The sequence below is a fragment of the Lacerta agilis genome, chromosome 1 (assembly GCF_009819535.1).
Source record: "Lacerta agilis isolate rLacAgi1 chromosome 1, rLacAgi1.pri, whole genome shotgun sequence".
Lineage (NCBI taxonomy): Eukaryota > Metazoa > Chordata > Lepidosauria > Squamata > Lacertidae > Lacerta > Lacerta agilis.
This window is the reverse complement of record NC_046312.1, coordinates 70645573-70664481: the sequence shown is the minus strand read 5'-3', so window position 1 is coordinate 70664481 and position 18909 is coordinate 70645573. Positions and strand designations below refer to the sequence as shown.

Below are 18909 nucleotides of genomic sequence, written 5' to 3'. Positions count from 1 at the left end.
AGCTTTGAACTTTGCAAGACTGAAATACTGCAGTCTTTAATTTAGAAAAATAAATAAATCTTAGCACTGCCACTGAATGAGATAAACCTCTGGATATCAAACTGCATCACTAGATGTCTTTGCAGTGAATAACCATTCATAAAAGATTTGAGGTGAGTGATTCAGAGCTTAGGTAATGTCTGGGAAAGTGTTTTTGTGTGTGTGTGATATATGATTTTTCAGTAATTTAGTGAAACAGAGAGTGTCTTGAACACTGTCTTGGTAGAAAAACACGCACACTCCTGGTAGAAGCACAAAGGGTATGCTTTATGTTTCCAACACAACTGTTGGTCAAATGGAAGAGGCATTCATAGGGTCAAACTCCATCCTTCTAGTTGATGGAGTAAACACCAGCAGCCCTTTTTCTGCTCATGTAGTAACTGGTGTGAATTAGAATTGCCATGAGGCACCTACCGTTCAGGAAGTTCTCCCATGCTGTATTTTTAACACCTGATCACTCCTCGAATGGACCTGTGAATTAGGTAAGCATGCCAGGGGCACAGATCTCTTTGCTTCAGAAGAATGTGCTTGTCCTGTATTGATAATAAAATATATATTCTCATAGCTTTCGATCTTATTCAAAATCATATTTATAATTGCATAAAGTTAGCCTGGGCTTAATTTGGGATTTCTAATGGCAAATACTTTTAAAGGTGTCCATCGCAAGGCATTGGATGAATGAGGCAAGGTGGAGAGCTTTGAAGGCACAAGCTAAGCAGGTCCAGGTCTCGTCAGTGTCTGGATGGGTGTCCACTTGGGAGCCTAGTGTCCATCACCTTGGGTTCTGTGATGGAAGAAAGGTGGGATATAAATGCAATTAAATAAACATAAAATATCCCACACCCTATACCAGCTGTAGCCAATGTGATACTCTCCAGATGCTGTTGGACTACAGCTCCCATCATCCCTGATCACCAGCCATGATAGCTGAAGCTGATGAAAGTCAAAGTACAACAACATCCAGAGGGCACCAGCTTGGCTACCCCTGCACTACTCAACTAGCCAAGCTATCACAGAGTGAAAACAGCTGCAAACAAATTGGAGGAGGGCTCTGTGCAGTAGGATTGGGCCCTTTGCATTACTATTATTTGTCGTAATGTGTAATGAGTTTGCACTTCGTTTTCATATCAAAGAGCAAACATGAGATTTGACTGAACTCTGTTTCCTTGATGCTGACAAGAGCGTGTTTATAGGGAAGGCAAGCAAAATTAATATGTAAAGAAAAGCAAGCCAAGTATGTGAGAACAGGAATCCATGGTAATGACTTGCATACACCTGATACATCTAGTGATAATATCATTTTCCACAAATTTATTACCCCATGTTATCAACACAGTGACCTCATAATATATAAACTAAAGTTTGAACAGCAGCACTGATTATATTGGTAGCAACTAGCAAGAGCTGAGAATCACATTCAGAACCAAAAGAAGAACAGCTCCTCCATGTGCGTAATATACCTTTAGATTAGAAAGAGCTGAAGTCATGTTGTTTTTTCAGCACCACTGATGCAATAGCTACAATGCCCTAGCCCATGGGTCAGCAACCTTTTCCAGCTGTGGGCCGGTCCACCGTCCCTCAGACCATGTGGTGGAGCGGACTCTCTCTCTCTCTCTCTCTCTCTCTCTCTCTCTCTCTCTCTCTCTCTCTCTGTGTGTGTATATATATATATATATATATATATATATATATATATATATGGGGGGGGGGAGGGGGAATGAACAAATTCCTATGCCCCACAAATAATCCAGAGATACATTTAAAATAAAAGGACACATTCTACTCATGTAAAAACATGCTGATTCCCAGACTGTCCGCAGGCTGGATTGAAAGGCGATTGGGCCGCATCCGGCCTACGGGCCTTAGGTTGCCTAACCTTGCCCTAGCCTATGAAGAGGATCAAAATATTATTAAGTACAGCAGTGTTTCATAACCAAGCAAAGCACCATTTTTTTACCTCGAGATTTGACTTTCAGACCGTGAAAAAATCTGAAGTGTGCATGCACACGAAAGCTCATACCAATAAAAAACTTAGTTGGTCTCTAAGGTGCTACTGGAAGGAATTTTTTAATTTTTTATTTTGTTTCATCAAAAAAATGGCTGCCGTTTAAATGGAGCCACTCGTATTTGCATGATTTCTACATGGGTTTTTTCCTAATCCACCATCTAATCACAGATCACACCTGCTTCTAGGTAAAAATAAGAGATCCAGCACAAACTACTGGATCCATTCTGGCACAAACTCCAGATTCTTTGCTATGGTGCTCTGGCAAGCACTGCAGAGGTGGGTTTTTTTTTTTTAAGTGCAATCCATAGAAACCACTGTCATCTTCCATTTCTTTTATCATCTTCCATTTCTTTTATTTATTTTATTTATTTAAAAGCATTAACTAACTGCTTAATGTTTTAAAAAATGGAGTGTTGAGAGGAGGCAGAGAGAGAAATAGATCGGAAGGGCTGGAATGGGAGGACAGAGAAACATGTATCTAGTACAGAAAGAAGCATCTCATTCTCTGGATAAGTCACTTCCTGGTTCACACTCAGATGCTGTTTTGAAATGTCATGGGCATGGAAGAGAGAGCTGCTCATAGATAGTAATGGGGAAATTAAAGAACTGTATGTAGCTGAGACTCGAGACAAGTGTATCCATCCCAACAAAAATCCTGTAAACCCAACATGGAGAAAAACAAATCCAAAGCAGCTCAACCAAGGCTGAGGGATTTGTGAGCGGGGGAGAACATGGATGGAATGGGATGCTTGGAACCCTGAACTGAAGCACTTTATGCTGCAACATTTTGTGCAAGAGCCCTTCATTGTTATCCCCGAGCCTCCCCCCCCCCATTTGACAAAAATCATAGGATAAAAGCCTTCCTTCATAGGATTGCTGTTAATATGAGTGAAATAATGGCTATCTTTGGAGTTTTAGTGGCAGAAATGAGCTCCCCTTTAAAAGCAGGGTTTGGGGAAGGGGCAGGTCTCAGTCCACATTTACAAGTGGGGAGGCTGTAAAAAGGAAAAGAGAGTCACAGATGTCCAAGGTTTCAAACCTCAAAAAATTGCTCATGCATACAGAACAGCACACATGTATTGGTACATTCCACTCCAGATAACGTCAGTATTTCCAAGGAGCTTTTGTACCTCTGAACCCTGCTGGGGGAGAGGATATAGATTTTGCTCAAGGGCCAGTTGTGTTCCATTTCATTGGGTGTATTTTTCCTATGCTAAGACACAGAAGCATGTTCAAACATTCAAGCCAAAATGTCATTTGTGCTGTGAACTTATAGCAACAGCTTGGAGACTTCCAAAGTCTATGCCACCACAAGGAGCTCTTTTCTTCATACTACAACAAAAGGTCCTGGATAATATCCCTAACGTTTATGCTGCTCTAAGGATCCTTCTCACACTTCAAGCACCAGTGGCAAGTGGTGCACACGGTGTCTTGTCTCGAAGCTCAAACATAAAAACTTGACCACACTCAACAATGACTAGCTGGCTTGGCAGCTGCCCAATCAGTTAAACATGCCCTGGGGGGGGGGGGCACTTGATCCAAAGGAATTGGTGACAAAATCTGTAAAGGAAAAGGCACACAAAATGAGATGTGCCTGATGAAATCAAAACGACTTCAATTTATTTGTGCCAAATCATTCCGAATAATCTTTTGCATTTGAGAAAAATAATCAAAGGTGGTTGTACTACGGTACTTATTTTTGCAAGTAATAATAATAAATTTAGCAGTTTCAAATTTTGAGCTTGTCTTTTTTCCCCTACAAGACACCTGTTTTTCAACACTGAAGTTTGCTTATTTTATTTTTTTGAGGGGGTGCAAGTAATTAGCCTCACCTAGGGTGCAAAATAGCCTGTCACAGGCACTGCCTGAATACTGCTGTGCAGCCAGAGTGTCGAATTTGAGTGTGCGCCCCGGAGCCTGCTTTGAATGCTCCGGAGCATACAAAACCATTACGAAGACGAAGGCTATTTGCCTCTACCTCCCGATGCCTGCCGGCCCTGCTGCTACTCTGCATCCACGTGAAGCGTGGGGAGAGGCTCTTCTCTTCCAGCACCCCCCCCCCTCCTTGCTAGAGATTAGGCGTGTCTCTTCCTGGGACCCCCCACCCTCCTCCTGCTGCCCATAAATAGCCAAGCCCCAGGAGGCGCGCACACCAGAGCAGCCACAGAGCCACCGACTGCAGCTAGCTCTGCCGACGGCGTCACAGCATGTACACCAGCAGAATGGAGGTTCCCAGGAGGGGGCGATCCTTCGACTCCATGAACACCAGCTTCGGCGAGAATCAGCTCAACAACGTGGTAGGCAACCTCTCCTCTTTGGCCATCCTCAACGAGGTAGGTGTGCGCAGCAGGAGAGGCGCTTCTTGACTTTCATTCCACTTCTTCTAGATTCCTTCCTGATCCAGGAGATCTCCCGTGGTTGGTCTACTACACGATCATGCAGAGAGAGCCATGGTGACTTTTTGTTTTTTTTGTTTTTAATGAGTTTGTGCCTGTTTGAAAAAGAATCGTCTAGTAGTCAGATCACAGCTGCATTTTTAAATATATGAACGATATATTTTAGGATATTGTACCGCAAAAAGTTTTTGAGATGCTGGGAGAACATCGTTTGTGTGTGGCTTTATATTATAAAGATAGTAAAAGTACTGTACATCAAGTACTTAGGGACTTAAAACCTCCACAAGAAATGCCACCTCCTTTTTTGAAGTAGAAGAATCCTCTGGTGGGTCCACACGAAACCTTCTTCACAATGTTGCACAGTATATTCAAACTCACTCCAATTTATGCAAAATGCTAGGTATATGCAATTGCTTAGTGCATATTCTGCAGCAAATTTGGCCAGCTGTGCCGTTCTGTTCGCCCCGCTCTCTCCCGCTGGCTGTCCCAGTAACAAGTGATGCAATTCCACGCTGAAAGGTACATTTTACAGCATCACTTGTTTAAACACCCTCAGACAGGTCAGCTATTGGATCTAAACTAGCTGCACACAGAGAGACTTTGTGGAGAATGAAGAGCAAGTGCCCCTCTCCAGCTGGGATCGGCTAAAAAGCACACAATGGCTAAAAAGCACACAGTCCTTCAAATGACTAGATGAGGATTAAGCTGGGCAAGTTTCCATTTCAGCTCTGCAATTTGAAAACTCACTGCCCAATTGTCCTACCACAATTGATAATATAATCTGGAAAAATTTGGGGCATTAATCTAATTAAGGGCACCAGCATCTCAGGAAGGCACTGTAGCCATGTAACTGAGAAAAGGTGGGCACCCATTCTTATTCTGAATAGCCCTGTGGAAAGTCAACTGTCTAGATTGATCATTGCAGATATGTGGACTTCCAGGGAATAAGAAATTCCCTGCCTGTGTGTACTTTGGGGTGTCCACCTTGTCCCCTTGTCCATCTGGTGTACAAGAGGTCATGACATACTGAGGAATATCTGAGTATGAGAAATGCCCTGAATATTTGCAGGGTAGTGCAGATGGACACCCTTGCATCAGAGAGTGTTAAAAGGGGATCTGCAGACTGAGTGTGATGTTGCACTCAGATTCCATCCAATGTCTTACTTGCATCTTATTTACCTTCCTCTTTGCCAAAGCTCATTTCCCTATCCTAGACCCCTTTTGGCTAGCCCCTGCCTTTAGTAAGTGCTAAATAACATACAAGTGCCTTTGAACTTCTACATTCTGTCTACAAAATATAGGGAGATGCTATTTCTGGAGGCTGCACTTTTGGGGGGACTCACATAGCTTGCAGCCACTGATAGAAAGTGTTAACAATGAAACTTTAAAAAAGTGGTTGACGCTGGTGGCCATTGTGGCTCCTAGTGACAAGATGTTCTGTACATGAGCCGTGTGTTTTGTGACGGAGTCCTTCATTTGGCTTACCATCTTTAATCCACTGCCTACCAATGATGACTTGATAGTTTGTTTGTTTTGCATGCAGGTGTGAATAATCTCTCCCTTTCTAATCTCCCGACTTCATTAATCATATTATAATATAAGCCCATCATCTAAGTCATCTGAGTTAACCTTCCCAGGATGATCTCACTTTCCTGATAATTCCCATTGACTGTGTTTTGCTATCTATCCAGCTTTGCTATATTGTCACCATTTTACACAATCCTGCTACCCCATCAAAGGTATTAGAGATACTAGGTCAAATAAATATATATTATATTGGTCAGCAACTAGCTTCCCCAGAGGGCTAGTTGGAGACAGGAGTGAATGGTGGAAGAACAGCGCCTCTAGAGGTGACTGTCAGCAAGTTATTTTACTACAAATGCCACTTTCCCCACCCTGCATTTGCTGGTGTCAGACAGTTGATTTATAGGAACCAAATTTGGCCCACAGGCTTCCAGTTGCTGCTACTGAATTTAATATATTTGTACCCCATCACGCCAATCATTCAAAGCATTCAAAGGTGTTTAAAAACCACCCATGTAACAGAGAGCTTTGCAAACTATAAGAGCCATATTTATAGCCACCAACAGCTAGTGGTCGAGGAGTACATGGCGAACTGAGGCTGCTAAGCAGTGCCCTGGGGGTCTTGCGGGAGACAATGCCATGAAAACTAGCTTAGAAGGTAAGAGGAGATTTACCTTTGCTGAACCTGCCATTGATGTCAGCAGTTTGAAGATCCTCTTCTTGAGATCTGGAGCAGATTAGGGGGGAGAGGCAAGGCAAGTCTACATAAGCAAACTAAGCCTGTTCTTGTAATGAGTGTGTTTTCTCACTGGTAGCTTTGTTGGAACCAATCAACCCTATGCTGGCTAGCCTAGCTGTCAAGATAGGCAAACCCAAGGCCAGGGTTCAATCTCCACTTGGTCATGAAGCTCACAGGGTGACCTTGGGCTAGTAACTGCCTCTTAGCCTAACCTACCTCACAGGGTTGTTGTGGGGATTAAAGGAGGAGGGGTTGAACCATGTACACCCTCTCTTTAGAGAAAAAAGTGGGATTTAAATGCAACAAATAAATAAACAATAAATTTAACCCTAAGAGGAGGTTTGCTACTGATTTTAGACCCAAGTAGGTTGTATGAAACATGATGTAAGCAGGGTTGTTTCAAAATTATAAAAACTAATCCATATTGACTATTTCCTTCCTTCCTGAGCATAAAGCCATACTTTTCTGGATCTACCCAGAGCTAGCTAAGCATTTATCGAGCAGCATAAGACAAAAAGTTCATAAAAACCATTGTAAAAAGTTAAAATCGTTAGTAGGATCGGAATCACACTTGTAGTTTAATGGTGAATTTTGGATACAGTGGAGAGGTAAAAGATTTGGATTATTATAAAAGATGCAGGAGGAAATGATTAACAATAGGACCCACAAAGGGGAGGAGGGAAGTTCAGGAGATTGTCTGGAATCCCATTTCTATGTTGCACGTTGGATATGGGACTGTAAAAATTTAATCTGAAAAACCAAATATTTTCAGATGTCCTGAAAAAGAGTCACATGAATGCTTATAAGCAGATTCTCTGCCACCTGAAAAAAGTTTAATAGGAGACTTAATAATGTTTTCATCCACGTGAGGCTTAGATCTAATTTTTGCTTGGAGCATTAGCTATTATGGATTTCTACCACAATAAAGCATATAGTCTTTAAGCTGCCATGTGGCTCCTCCTTGTGGCATCCTATCTGTGGAAGGGCAGTTTGGAAATTTAATGAATTAGTGGTGTAGGTGCAGCAGGAACAAAGGGACCTGTTTAGTTCTTCTTCAAGAGTATTAGGCTTGGTGTAAAGTTGTGCCACCATAAGTGGATGTGGCTTGCAATAGATTCTTAGAGAATGTCATTGTCACTCAGTATGGCTTTAGTAGGGTGCAAAAGAAGGGCTCTGCTGGATCAGACCAATTTAGTCCTGCATCCTGTTCTCACAGTTGCCCACAGGCTGTCTGTGAGAAGTTTAACACAGTGGTTCATCCCACCTCATAGATGCCTTTCAGCAACTCCACATTCAAAATACTCACATTTCTGGGCAAAGAGAATCCGATTTCTGCATGTTGAAGCAAATGCATGCCTCAAGCAAACTTGGAAACTTTTATTTCTTAGTTTAATTTCTGTTGCTGCTAAAAGTTAGCTTGTCATAGAAAGAGATTACAATGACTGGAGGGAGGGAGGGAGGGAGTATAAGTGTGGACAGAAGAAAGGCTTTAAGATTGGTGATTGGGAGGAAGGATGACAAAGACGCAGAACTGAATACGGCATTTAAATTTTGCCTACTGAATGCTGGAGGTCCACTGTCGGCTACTTCTCTGGCTTTGGGGCCTTCAGATGTTTCCAAGCTCATTTCTCAAACAATGAGTAAGAAATCTTCTTTCATTTTACAGTGGTACCTCGGGTTACATACGCTTCAGGTTACAGATGCTTCAGGTTACATACTCCGCTAACCCAGAAATAACGCTTCAGGTTAAGAACTTTGCTTCAGGATAAGAACAGAAATTGTGTTCTGGCGGCGCAGCGGCAGTGGGAGGTCCCATTAGCTAAAGTGGTGCTTCAGGTTAAGAACAGTTTCAGGTTAAGAACGGATCTCCAGAACGAATTAAGTACGTAACCAGAGGTACCACTGTATTGTTATTTAAAAAATAAGTGCTGCTTCTCAGGTAAGCTACACCCTCTATTGTGTGGGCTGGGTAGTCCCTCCTCCCACCTGACCAATCCCCCTGTCAACACCTCCCCAGGCGGGATTGGCGGCTGACGGGGTAGGCGGAGACCACAGGTATCTTGCCTGGGAAGGTGGTGCCAGTCCGAACTGCCAGGTGCTGCTCTGGGATCTAAGGGGGCTGCGCGCGACCACGCAAAATGTCCACCCCATTTGATGGGAACAGTCATTCTCAATGGAGGTGATGGAATACACACAGCACTGTAATGTAGCTTGGAAGGTCAGGCATGCTAATGTGAGAAGGAAGTGCACTGTGGGAACTAGTTCTTAGTGATATTATTAATAATAATAATAATAATAATAATAATAATAATAATAATAATAATAAAACAATAAATTCATTTATACCCCACCCATTTGGCTGGACTTCCCCAGCCACCCTGGGCGGGTCCGAACAGAATATTAAAACACGATAAAACATCAAACATGTTAAAAACTTCCCTAAACAGGACTGCCTTCAGATGTCTTCTAAAAGTCAGATAGTTGTTTATTTCCTTGACATCTGATGGGAGGGCGTTCCACAGGGTGGGCGCTGCTAACGAGAAGGCCCTCTGCCTGGATCCCTGCAACCTCACTTCTCACGGTGAGGGAGCTGCCAGAAGGCCCTCGACGCTGGACCTTAGTGTCTGGGCAGAACAATGGGAGTGGAGATGTAGATATACTGGGTATTTAATGCTGGTTAAGATATTCAGCTTGTCACCTCTTCTCTCTCTCTCTCTCTCTCTCTCTCTCTCTCTCTCTCTCTCTCTCTCTCTCTCTCTCTTTCTCTCTCTTCATATAATCCCTTCCCAGGTACAGAATTGCTTTGAGGTGGGGAACTTGTGGTTCTCCAGATGTCATGGGACTACAACCCCCATCACCACTGATTATTGGCCAAACTGGCTGGGACTGATGGGAGTTGGAGTCCAGCAATACCTGGAGGGCTGCAGGTCCCCCATCACTGGTTCAAGGTACATTTATTTCAACTATTAGATGTGCTTATGAAACACAAGTCTTTCCTTCATGGCATACAGGGGTGAGGTGATTTAGGACATGCTGGTCCTCTATGAGCGTTTGTGGCCTGCACAGTCTGTAGGGCTGGCTTTCCACTCTTGGCAGGGGTGGGAGGATGTCTGTAGCTTGGGAGAAGGGTGTTTTCTATTTTAACGGCCACTTCCTGTGCTTTCAGTTCTTCACTACAGCATGGAAACCACAGTGGCTGGAGGCTGCTATGCAGACTTGTTGTTAGTATAGTTGAAACAAAGCGATAGCTAGGGTTGCCGAATGACCGGGCAGGGGAAAAACAGCACAGCCTGCCTTTGAAAGTAGCTTGCTCTGTAGAAATCAACAGATGAAGCTCTTCTCAGCATGGATATAAGCTTTATCACCTGCTAAGAAGGCCATCCCATCTCATTTTGATTCCTGGGGTGCAACAGCAAATGGTGTCCTCTCATCCCACCATGTTAAGGGACTAGCCAAGACCAGCCATGTAATTTTTTAGCACCTGAGGCAGAAAATCACACAAGCGCCTCTTTTCCTCCCTGGTAGTTAAAATACAACACCAATACATTAAATAAAGAATTTACTGCCCTTTCATGGCACCCCATTCTGCAGCCTAAGGGAGACAACTTTGAACCTAAAAAAATAGGTTTGTTTTGAAACTTTGACTTCCTTAACTCTGCTTGCCATCTGCATCATTTTTAGATCCACAAGTCCAACTACACGATGAATGATGACAACAAAGAGAATGAAGACAACGCCTCTGAAAGGGGGAGAGCTGCCGTCATTTTTTCTTTAAAAAACGAAGTTGGAGGGCTTGTGAAAGCCCTAAAGCTCTTTCAGGTAAGCAGTCCAATCCCTGTTGTGTACAGCTGGTACAGAGTAAAGATAGCAACAGCCTCGGTAATGGCAGGATGAGTTTTGCTACTGTTTTAATATTTTAGATTTTATAAACAAACAAATGCTAAACCTAAAATAGTACAACCATACAACTGTGCACTCCAAATGGACGATGAGATGAAATCCCAGAATCTGATCTGAAGGACTGAACGTCAAGGGTATTGGAGAAGAATTTATTTGTTTGTTTTGTGTTTCAGACACCTCTGTGAATTTGTAACTTACTCAGGGCACATTATGTGGAAGTGCTGGTTCCACATTTCCAGGGTAATGTGCCAAGGGGGCAAGTTGTAGGTTCCCTCCTCCCTGGGAGAGATGCTTCATCCATTATTCCAAGTGTCCCTGTAGCTCACTATTACACATGATGTGTAAAGAAGGCATTAAAACGGTCACTTTTGTGGCATCTTACTAAATAGTGCACTGCTTATCAGTATATGACTGGTAATTTAATGTTGAAGTCAATCAACCACTTCTCTGAGGGAAAGTAAAGAAACTGTGCCTATGCGCTTTCTAGAGGAGGGATGGGACCTGGGGCAAATGTAGCCCTCCAGGTCTCTCTGTAGGCTGCATCCCTCACTGGCCTTGTTCTGTGCCCTCCTGAAATATACATGGGCAACTGTGGATTTAAGCCAGAAGTGGGTGCTTCAGTTCTCCTACTCTGGTACACAAAAGGGAAAGAGATATGATTGGTGTGCCCTGCAGTGCACAAGCTTGAGGCTAATGCAAGCATCCCCAACCTTTGTCCCTCCAGATGTTTTGGACTACAATTCCCATCATCCTGACCACTGGTCCTGTTAGCTAGGGATCATGGGAGTTGTAGATGAAAACATCTGGAGGACCACTGGTTGGGGATGCCTGGGCTAATGCATGTATTCTGCTCTTTGCCTTTATATGTGAATTATCATGCTGAAAATGAGAAGTATTATCATAAGGCAGGGAGTGTATTCAAAGTGTAGATTATTTTGTGTTAATTAGTATGTTTCATGAACTATATCAGAGGAAGGGGTGACTAGCAGAGATTGTGGTCCTTAGGTGCTATTGACCAACGAAAAAAATTATCTTTCTTATCCATCAGGAAAAACATGTGAACCTGGTGCACATAGAATCTCGAAAATCCAGGAGACGAAATTCAGAGTTTGAGATCTTTGTAGATTGTGACAGTAACAGGGAACAGCTTGAGGAGATCTTCCATCTCTTGAAATCCCATGCCAATGTGGTATCTGTGAACCAAACAGACAATTTCCTCGTACAGGAAGATGGTAAGGAAGAAAATAAGAATGATTTATTAGAAGTGCACGCCCTTTAAAAGTGTGATCACGTGCCAGTGTTTGTGGTACTAGATTTTAAAACAATGTATTGTTTTTTTTTCTTTAAGGAGGCTTCTCCTTTTTCTTTTCTTTTCATCTAATGCACTTTCAAAGGATGGTTTACAGGAGTTTAAAACAGATTTCCTTCTACTATGAGAGGTTTAAAAAGAAAGATACATACATTGGATGGATATGGGAATGGTGGGCAAAGTGAACCTGTGCTTTGGAAGGGAGCAGCATGATTTTAAATATAAATTCCACTGAATCCATCTCATAAGGCTGTGATCCCATGAAAAATTAGACATGCCCAATTTGTCACAGATACCTCTAATTCGGCATAGGATTGGGCTTCCCATGTGGTTAGGAGTTTCAACCTAAGTGCATGGGGCTTGATTCACAACTAGGGTCCATTTGATCACCATAGGAGGAGTTTGATGGCATGCTAAGGCAATCATTCCATCAGGGCAATTATTTTGGCTTTCCAGGTGCAATAACCCCCCCCCCCACATGCTGTTATGGGGGTTCTCCCAAAACTCCCTCCTGAGCCAATGTTGAAGGCGCAAGGGGAAGAGAGCCTTATTGCACAAGTGGAAGTCCTTGCGCAGGGCTCATTAGCTTAATCCTGCTCTATATTTAGAAATGAAGTTTACCCTATTGCAAATTTTCTATTGGTTTCAAATGTTTTCTGCCTGTGTCCTGTAGCCTGTGCGTTACCTTACTGGCTTGAGCCATCATACTAATGGGGATTCAAGATCTTCCGTAGAAGTCAGATATGGTTTGATGAATGGGGGTTTCAGGAATGGAGGACCCTGCCTTAGGAAAAGGGAGCTGGGCCAAAGGAGCTGTAGGTCCATTCTGTGACCTATGCAGTTCTGAATACTATTTCACTTTGTTCTTGTCTCCAGCACTTGTAGTAGTACAAATGGCCATAATGCAGTAGAAACGATATCCATTTCTCAATACAGGGCCTGCAAATGTGTGTAGTGAGCAAACTAAGGAAATTTGCTTCTTTTTCCTGGGTCTCCCCCAGTATATAGGGTTTCTGGTTATTTGGGCTTACATTCGGAACTTGTGACTTTGGTTTGTTCTCCTTTAAAACTTTTTGTTTTTGAACTACAACTCCCTGAGGATTGGCCATGCCGGCTGGGGCTGATGGGAATTGGAGTCCAACAGCATCTGGAGGGCGACAGTTTCTACAGCCTTGAGATTTAAAGCCTTTTCCTGTAAGCAACACCTGAGCCTCCCCCCTTTTTGCCTTTTTCGGCAGGAGAGGGTTGAAGGTGTGAGAGCAACAGCTAAGCTGAATCCCTGGTGCAATCAGTAAGAGCTATAATAGTCAATGACTAAACTGCTAAACTTACTTTCTTCCCCTGTTTTTAGTATCATTGTTCCTTGTGCCATATCTACCACAGGAGGAAGTGCCCAATGTTGTGTGAAGGTCAGATAGGAAGATGTTCTCTTCTCCTCTTGACATTAATTCCTCAGAAACTAGATTTCATTTTCTAGCTGTCATAGCTGGCCATAAGAACAGTTTCCTTTTTGTAGCAAGCTTAATTTTATTAATAGCTTTGTGGGTTTTATACATTCCGTAGAATTTTATTAATAGCTATATGGGTTTTATTAATTCCCTAGATATGGAAAATATCCCCTGGTTCCCTAAGAAGATCTCGGATTTGGATAAATGTGCAAACCGTGTTCTAATGTATGGTTCTGATCTGGATGCAGACCATCCAGTGAGTAGATTCATATTGACATTTCTCTCACAATATTTTTGTTGCCTTTAAAGAGTTCCTCAAAACACTTACTTTGGATATCTGATACTTTAGACTTGTATTCCAATATCAGAGTTTGATACACATTGAACATACTAACATGTCAAATAATGATAATACTGAGCTATAATTGTACAACCTGAATTTGACAGTATGTGATTGAATCCCATCTGAAAACAGCAATAGTCAATAAGCATGCAGAATAAAGATAAATTTCCCCTCAATTTGGGTGCATGTGGGGGGTAGTAGTAGATACATGTTAATCACAAAGACTGACTGGGGCTTAATTTTTTTGTTTCACTTTTAGGGTTTCAAAGACAATGTTTATCGGAAGAGACGGAAGTATTTTGCAGACCTGGCTATGAACTACAAACAGTATGTGTCAATCTTTGTTAAATGCTCTTGCTAAAGATGGGGCAGGAACCTTTCAGGGCCAGGGACAAAGCCTTGGAGACTTGCATATTGGTAATCTGACTGACAAATATGGAGGTTTAGAATATATTATGGATCACAGAGTATGCCAGTCAGCCAGTTTTACTTAGCTCCTTTGCCAATCCAAGCTAGAGTTCAGCACAGCAAAATAAAGCTTTCCTCCAAAATCATTGCAGTGACCCTACAAGACCAGGCAAAACCAGTTTATGTTGTTATTATTGGCCAATCCAAATTCCCAAGCAATGATCAGCCCAGTGTCTCCTGCATATTGTAACACAAAGGATGCACAGAACTGAAAGTAACACTAGGACTCTGACGTGTTTATTTGAAAACAAATGTTTCATTTCTGACAAAAGTTTCTGAAAGCCAACCCTTGATTCTGCCTTCTCGTCATAGTGGCGACCCAATTCCAAAAGTTGAATTCACCGAGGAGGAGATCAGGACTTGGGGCACAGTATTCCGAGAACTGCATAAACTCTACCCAACCCATGCTTGCAGAGAATATCTTAAAAACCTGCCTTTGCTAGCTAAGTACTGTGGGTACAGAGAAGACAACATACCCCAGCTGGAAGATGTGTCACGTTTTCTAAAAGGTAATGCACAGGCGTCTGTCTGACCAGATGTTTTTGCTGAGGCAATGCTACCATTTTAATAGGACAGACATAGCCAACATGGGGCCCTACCAGTGTTGTTGGACTACAACTCCCATCAGCCCCAGCCTGCACCACCAGTGGTCGGGGGTCATGGGAGTTGCAGTCAAAGATATTTTTCTTGGCTCCCTCTGCAATATGGCTTTGATGAAGAACAAGATGCTAGAGATCTCCATGTGTTTCAACTGCTGCAACATGGGTGTTTGGTGAGGGGACTTGGCTGGATGTTTATCTTCTAAATTTGCCACTGTCTTGGTTTTTGCAGAGCGCACTGGATTTACTATCCGCCCAGTTGCCGGATACCTCTCGCCCAGAGATTTCTTGGCAGGTTTAGCCTTCAGAGTATTCCACTGCACTCAGTATGTTCGACACAGTTCTGACCCGCTTTACACACCAGAACCGTAAGCAGCTATTTTTTTAAAAAAAATCCTTATTCCGAATAACATGTACATTTATACTTATTCCAGGAAAGTGTACCCATTTTGAAAGTTTGATGTCAATCAATGAAATCCTTCTCCTGTCTACTCAGAAGTAAGTCCCACTGAGCTCAGTGGGGCTCACTCCTAAGTAATTGGGTATATAATTGCAGCCGAAAGCTAGACTTTATGACCATTTTACAAATCAACACAGAGTAATGCTCTCCTTTTCAAACATGTGGATCAAATCTGGTTTATGATAGCTCTTGTAAGTTGGAGGTGGGGGGCAGGGAATGGTGTTGAGAGCAGAGAACTTGTAACTGAGGGCTGTCAAACATATTTAACACAAGCCTAGCTCTCACAATGTGAATTACTTCCACTTATTTTAGTACAACTGAAGAATCAAAATAAGTTTAGGATTTCTTTTCTCTGAGCTCCTTAATCTAAGAACCTAGGTTCTTAGCTGTTTCATCACCATTCATCATATTGAATTAAATAAGACTGAGTGCCTACAGACCAATTAACTCATCTATATTTTGGACTTGCTAAGCCTATCTTAACACTCTCATCTTCATTATCATGCATATTTTTGCTACTCCATGAGCTTGACCAGCCTAATGATCCCATTTTCTGCACCTATTGTCATCCCCACAACTCCAGTTCACATACATTACACAATTTGCAATAATGTAGGCGCTCCTTGTGAAGGCCCGTTTCATGTCATCTTTCTCCTCATTTTTTTGTCAAGTAGTAGTTCAAACCGGGCATGCAGGCTTCTAATGTCGAGTACCCATGCCACTTCAATAAATAAATAAATAAAGTAATTATTACATTGGCAACCACCTCCTTCCTCTCAGGAGCTCATGTTGTGGGTATGAAGTTTTCCCCTTTCCCATTTTGTCCTCACAACAATCTTGTGAAGTAGGTAAGGGCTGGCAGATTGTGACTGGCTGAAGATCAGTCAAATTTCATAACTGAGTGGGTTATGAACTGAACTGAACCTTGATCTCCCCGATCTTAGTCTGACACTCTTAACCACTGCACCAAATTGGCTATGTCCATGTGTCATCAATTCCAACGCAGAGAAGAGATTGTCAGGCTGGGAATGCATGTGTGTTGGCCCCATGTAAAATCCCCCACTTTCTGTGCTCTTGTAATTGCACAAGCCTACCAAGTTTCTAAACCACTTTGTGTACCTGGCATGTAGCACATGCGCACTTAAGCGCCACCAAGCGTGCTGAACTCTCTATTGTGCTATGGGATGCTTGGAGGTTTTCCTCCTCCTCAATTGTTACATAGTTTTGGCAGTTATTACCTAATTATATTAGATGAGCTTGCTTTTACACATCAACAGTAAGGAACAAACTACCTGGATCAACATTAGCTTGCTTTACCTGTTTTCCAGTGATACCTGCCATGAGCTTTTGGGCCATGTACCTCTTCTCGCTGAACCTAGTTTTGCCCAATTCTCTCAGGAAATTGGCTTGGCTTCCCTTGGGGCATCTGATGAAGCTGTTCAGAAGCTGGCAACTGTAAGTAAAGGAAACGGCCGCACTGTGCAACATGTTCCTTGTTTCCTCAGTGATTCCATCTTGTGTGTGTCACCATGGAAGAGGCCCTTTCTGTAGTTGCCACCTCACTCAGTGAAGATACCCAGAGGAGGGCCTCTAACTCACCACTTTTTTTTCTCATGTCCAAATTAGAGAACCTGTCTTTATACTGAACAGTGTGAAATTATATTCCATTTCCCAGCTATACAAAGGGTCTTGGCTCCTCAGTACCATCATTTCTCAGGGATGAACTGAAGGTTTAGTGCACAGCTGTGAACTTTTCCCTTTTCTTGCGAGGAATCCTATTCGGAATAAGGGAATTTCCCTTTAAAAAGGGGGAAAGTTGACAGCTATGGTTTAGGGGTTTTCTGAATCCGAAGTCTGGGTGTTTTAAATTGCAATTAATGGATGATGGTACAAGTCAAGGGTATAAGGGGTTCTACGTTAAAGGAGAAATAACATTCATGTCTACTATTCATCTAGAAAACACTTGTTGCTTGAGTTTTATCAAGTTGCATCTCTGTCAAACACTCACTGTGTTGCCTTCCTTTCTCCTCAGTGTTACTTCTTCACAGTAGAGTTTGGCTTATGTAAGCAGGAAGGCCGGCTAAGAGCCTATGGAGCCGGTTTACTCTCTTCTATCAGTGAACTGAAGGTAAGCCTTAAAAGTCTCTTCCAACTACAGTCAATGGGTCTTCAAAGCAAATGGTTCAAAAACCTTCTACATTCAGTGAATGCTTTTCACATTAACCTGTCTGTCAAGATGGTCAAATTATTGACTGGAACTGACTGGTCAGAACATAACTTGCCAGTCTTAAGAAACAAACAAAACACACTTCACAGGTTTCCAGATCTAGGCCCTAGGGAGTACTATACAGCTTAGGACCAGGGTCTCTGAAGGACACTCTGCTTTCATGTATACCTGCCAATTCTGTAAGATTTTCCTGAGAACATAAATTCATGACATCCATACACTTGTCACCTTTGAAGTCCCAAATATATGTAAAACCCAATCTTTGTCATTTTGTTCCATCTGACCACCAGCATGCACTGTCTGGAAATGCCAGAGTCAAGCCCTTTGACCCCAGTGTCACCTGCAAGCAAGAATGCATGATTACAACGTTCCAAGAAGTTTACTTTATTTCTGAAAGCTTTGAAGATGCAAAAGAAAAGATGAGGTAATTTTGCTAAGAACACCTGGGAGATTGAAAGGTGTCTTTATTTAGCCACCTGTGTGTGTGTGTGGGGGGGGGGCAGGGCACACACACCTTAGTTATTATTCTCCAGCACTACCCCTGTGCGGTCAAGAGCTTGGCTAAATAGTTCTTCGTGGTGTCTAAGAGACTCAAGGCTCAGCCATGAATCTGAAAGTGCCCCGATCAAGTTTTACCTCTGTGCAGACTTGCTAACTGGTCTTAAACAAGCCACTATCTCTCAAACCCCACCCTGCTTCCCTGTCCCCAACATGGGAGTAAAACAATACATTTCCATGCTGTTATAAGAATTATAAGATAATGTATGCCAATAACTTAAAGCAGTGTATGGTGCTGTTGTGTCACATCGAGGCTTGTGTGAAGCAGGTTTAACACCAGGCAGCTCCATTATCTTATCCCAGTTCATTTCTTTGTTTCCCTCTCTTTCCTGAGCTGTTGCCCCTGGATCTGGCCATTCTCAGCATCATATCTGACAATAGTTTTTTTCTGCTATGAAGGTGACATCCCTTCCCTTGGAGTATCATTTCTGATGAGTTAATGCAATTCTCTTTTTGGTTTTTATGAACCAGTTATAGTGGTACTTGAGATATTGCAGCACACGCATACAAGGAATGGTCCTTGGCTGCCAGCTACATTGAGAAGGTTTAAGTGGGCTTTCATTAGAAATTTACTCCCCCTTTTCTTCCACCTGAACAGAGAGTTTGCAAAGACAATCAGGCGCCCCTTTGGAGTGAATTACAACCCGTATACACAAAGCGTTCAGATCCTGAAAGACACAAGGAGCATTGCTACTGTGGTGAATGAGCTACGCCACGAACTGGACATTGTCAGTGATGCCCTGACCAAGATGGGCAAGCAGCTGGGAATCTAACCTCTCCAGTGATCATCAACCACCCCACACTTGGCACCTATGGATTGGGTCCCATTTTAGACATTGAGATACTCTTTGTGTGCTTTACCGCCCTGTGGTCTTCGGATGAAGGGTGCTA

General features: G+C 42.7%; 1 protein-coding gene across 2 annotated transcripts; it reads left to right on the top strand.

Moving 5' to 3' along the window:
• Positions 1-4176: 4176 nt before the first annotated feature.
• Positions 4177-18900, top strand: TPH1 (tryptophan hydroxylase 1). Of its 2 annotated transcripts, none has more exons than XM_033153982.1 (11): positions 4177-4344; positions 10388-10525; positions 11655-11838; positions 13519-13619; positions 13966-14033; positions 14487-14683; positions 15006-15141; positions 16562-16688; positions 17266-17361; positions 17751-17884; positions 18617-18900. In XM_033153982.1, the coding sequence occupies exons 1-11, from the start codon at positions 4255-4257 to the stop codon at positions 18789-18791; spliced, it is 1446 nt and encodes a 481-aa protein (XP_033009873.1). In that variant the 5' UTR covers positions 4177-4254; the 3' UTR covers positions 18792-18900. The 2 variants fall into 2 exon arrangements, with proteins under 2 accessions (XP_033009873.1, XP_033009865.1); XM_033153974.1 differs by having other exon boundaries at positions 4255-4380.
• Positions 18901-18909: the final 9 nt, after the last annotated feature.

Coding starts and splice junctions, on each gene's coding strand:
- TPH1 (XM_033153974.1), top strand. CDS start 4,255: ATGTACACCAGCAGAATGGAGGTTCCCAGGAGGGGGCGATCCTTCGAC. Junction 4,381..10,387: donor CTTTGGCCATCCTCAACGAG/GTAGGTGTGCGC, acceptor CATCATTTTTAG/ATCCACAAGTCCAACTACAC. Junction 17,885..18,616: donor GATGCAAAAGAAAAGATGAG/GTAATTTTGCTA, acceptor CCACCTGAACAG/AGAGTTTGCAAAGACAATCA.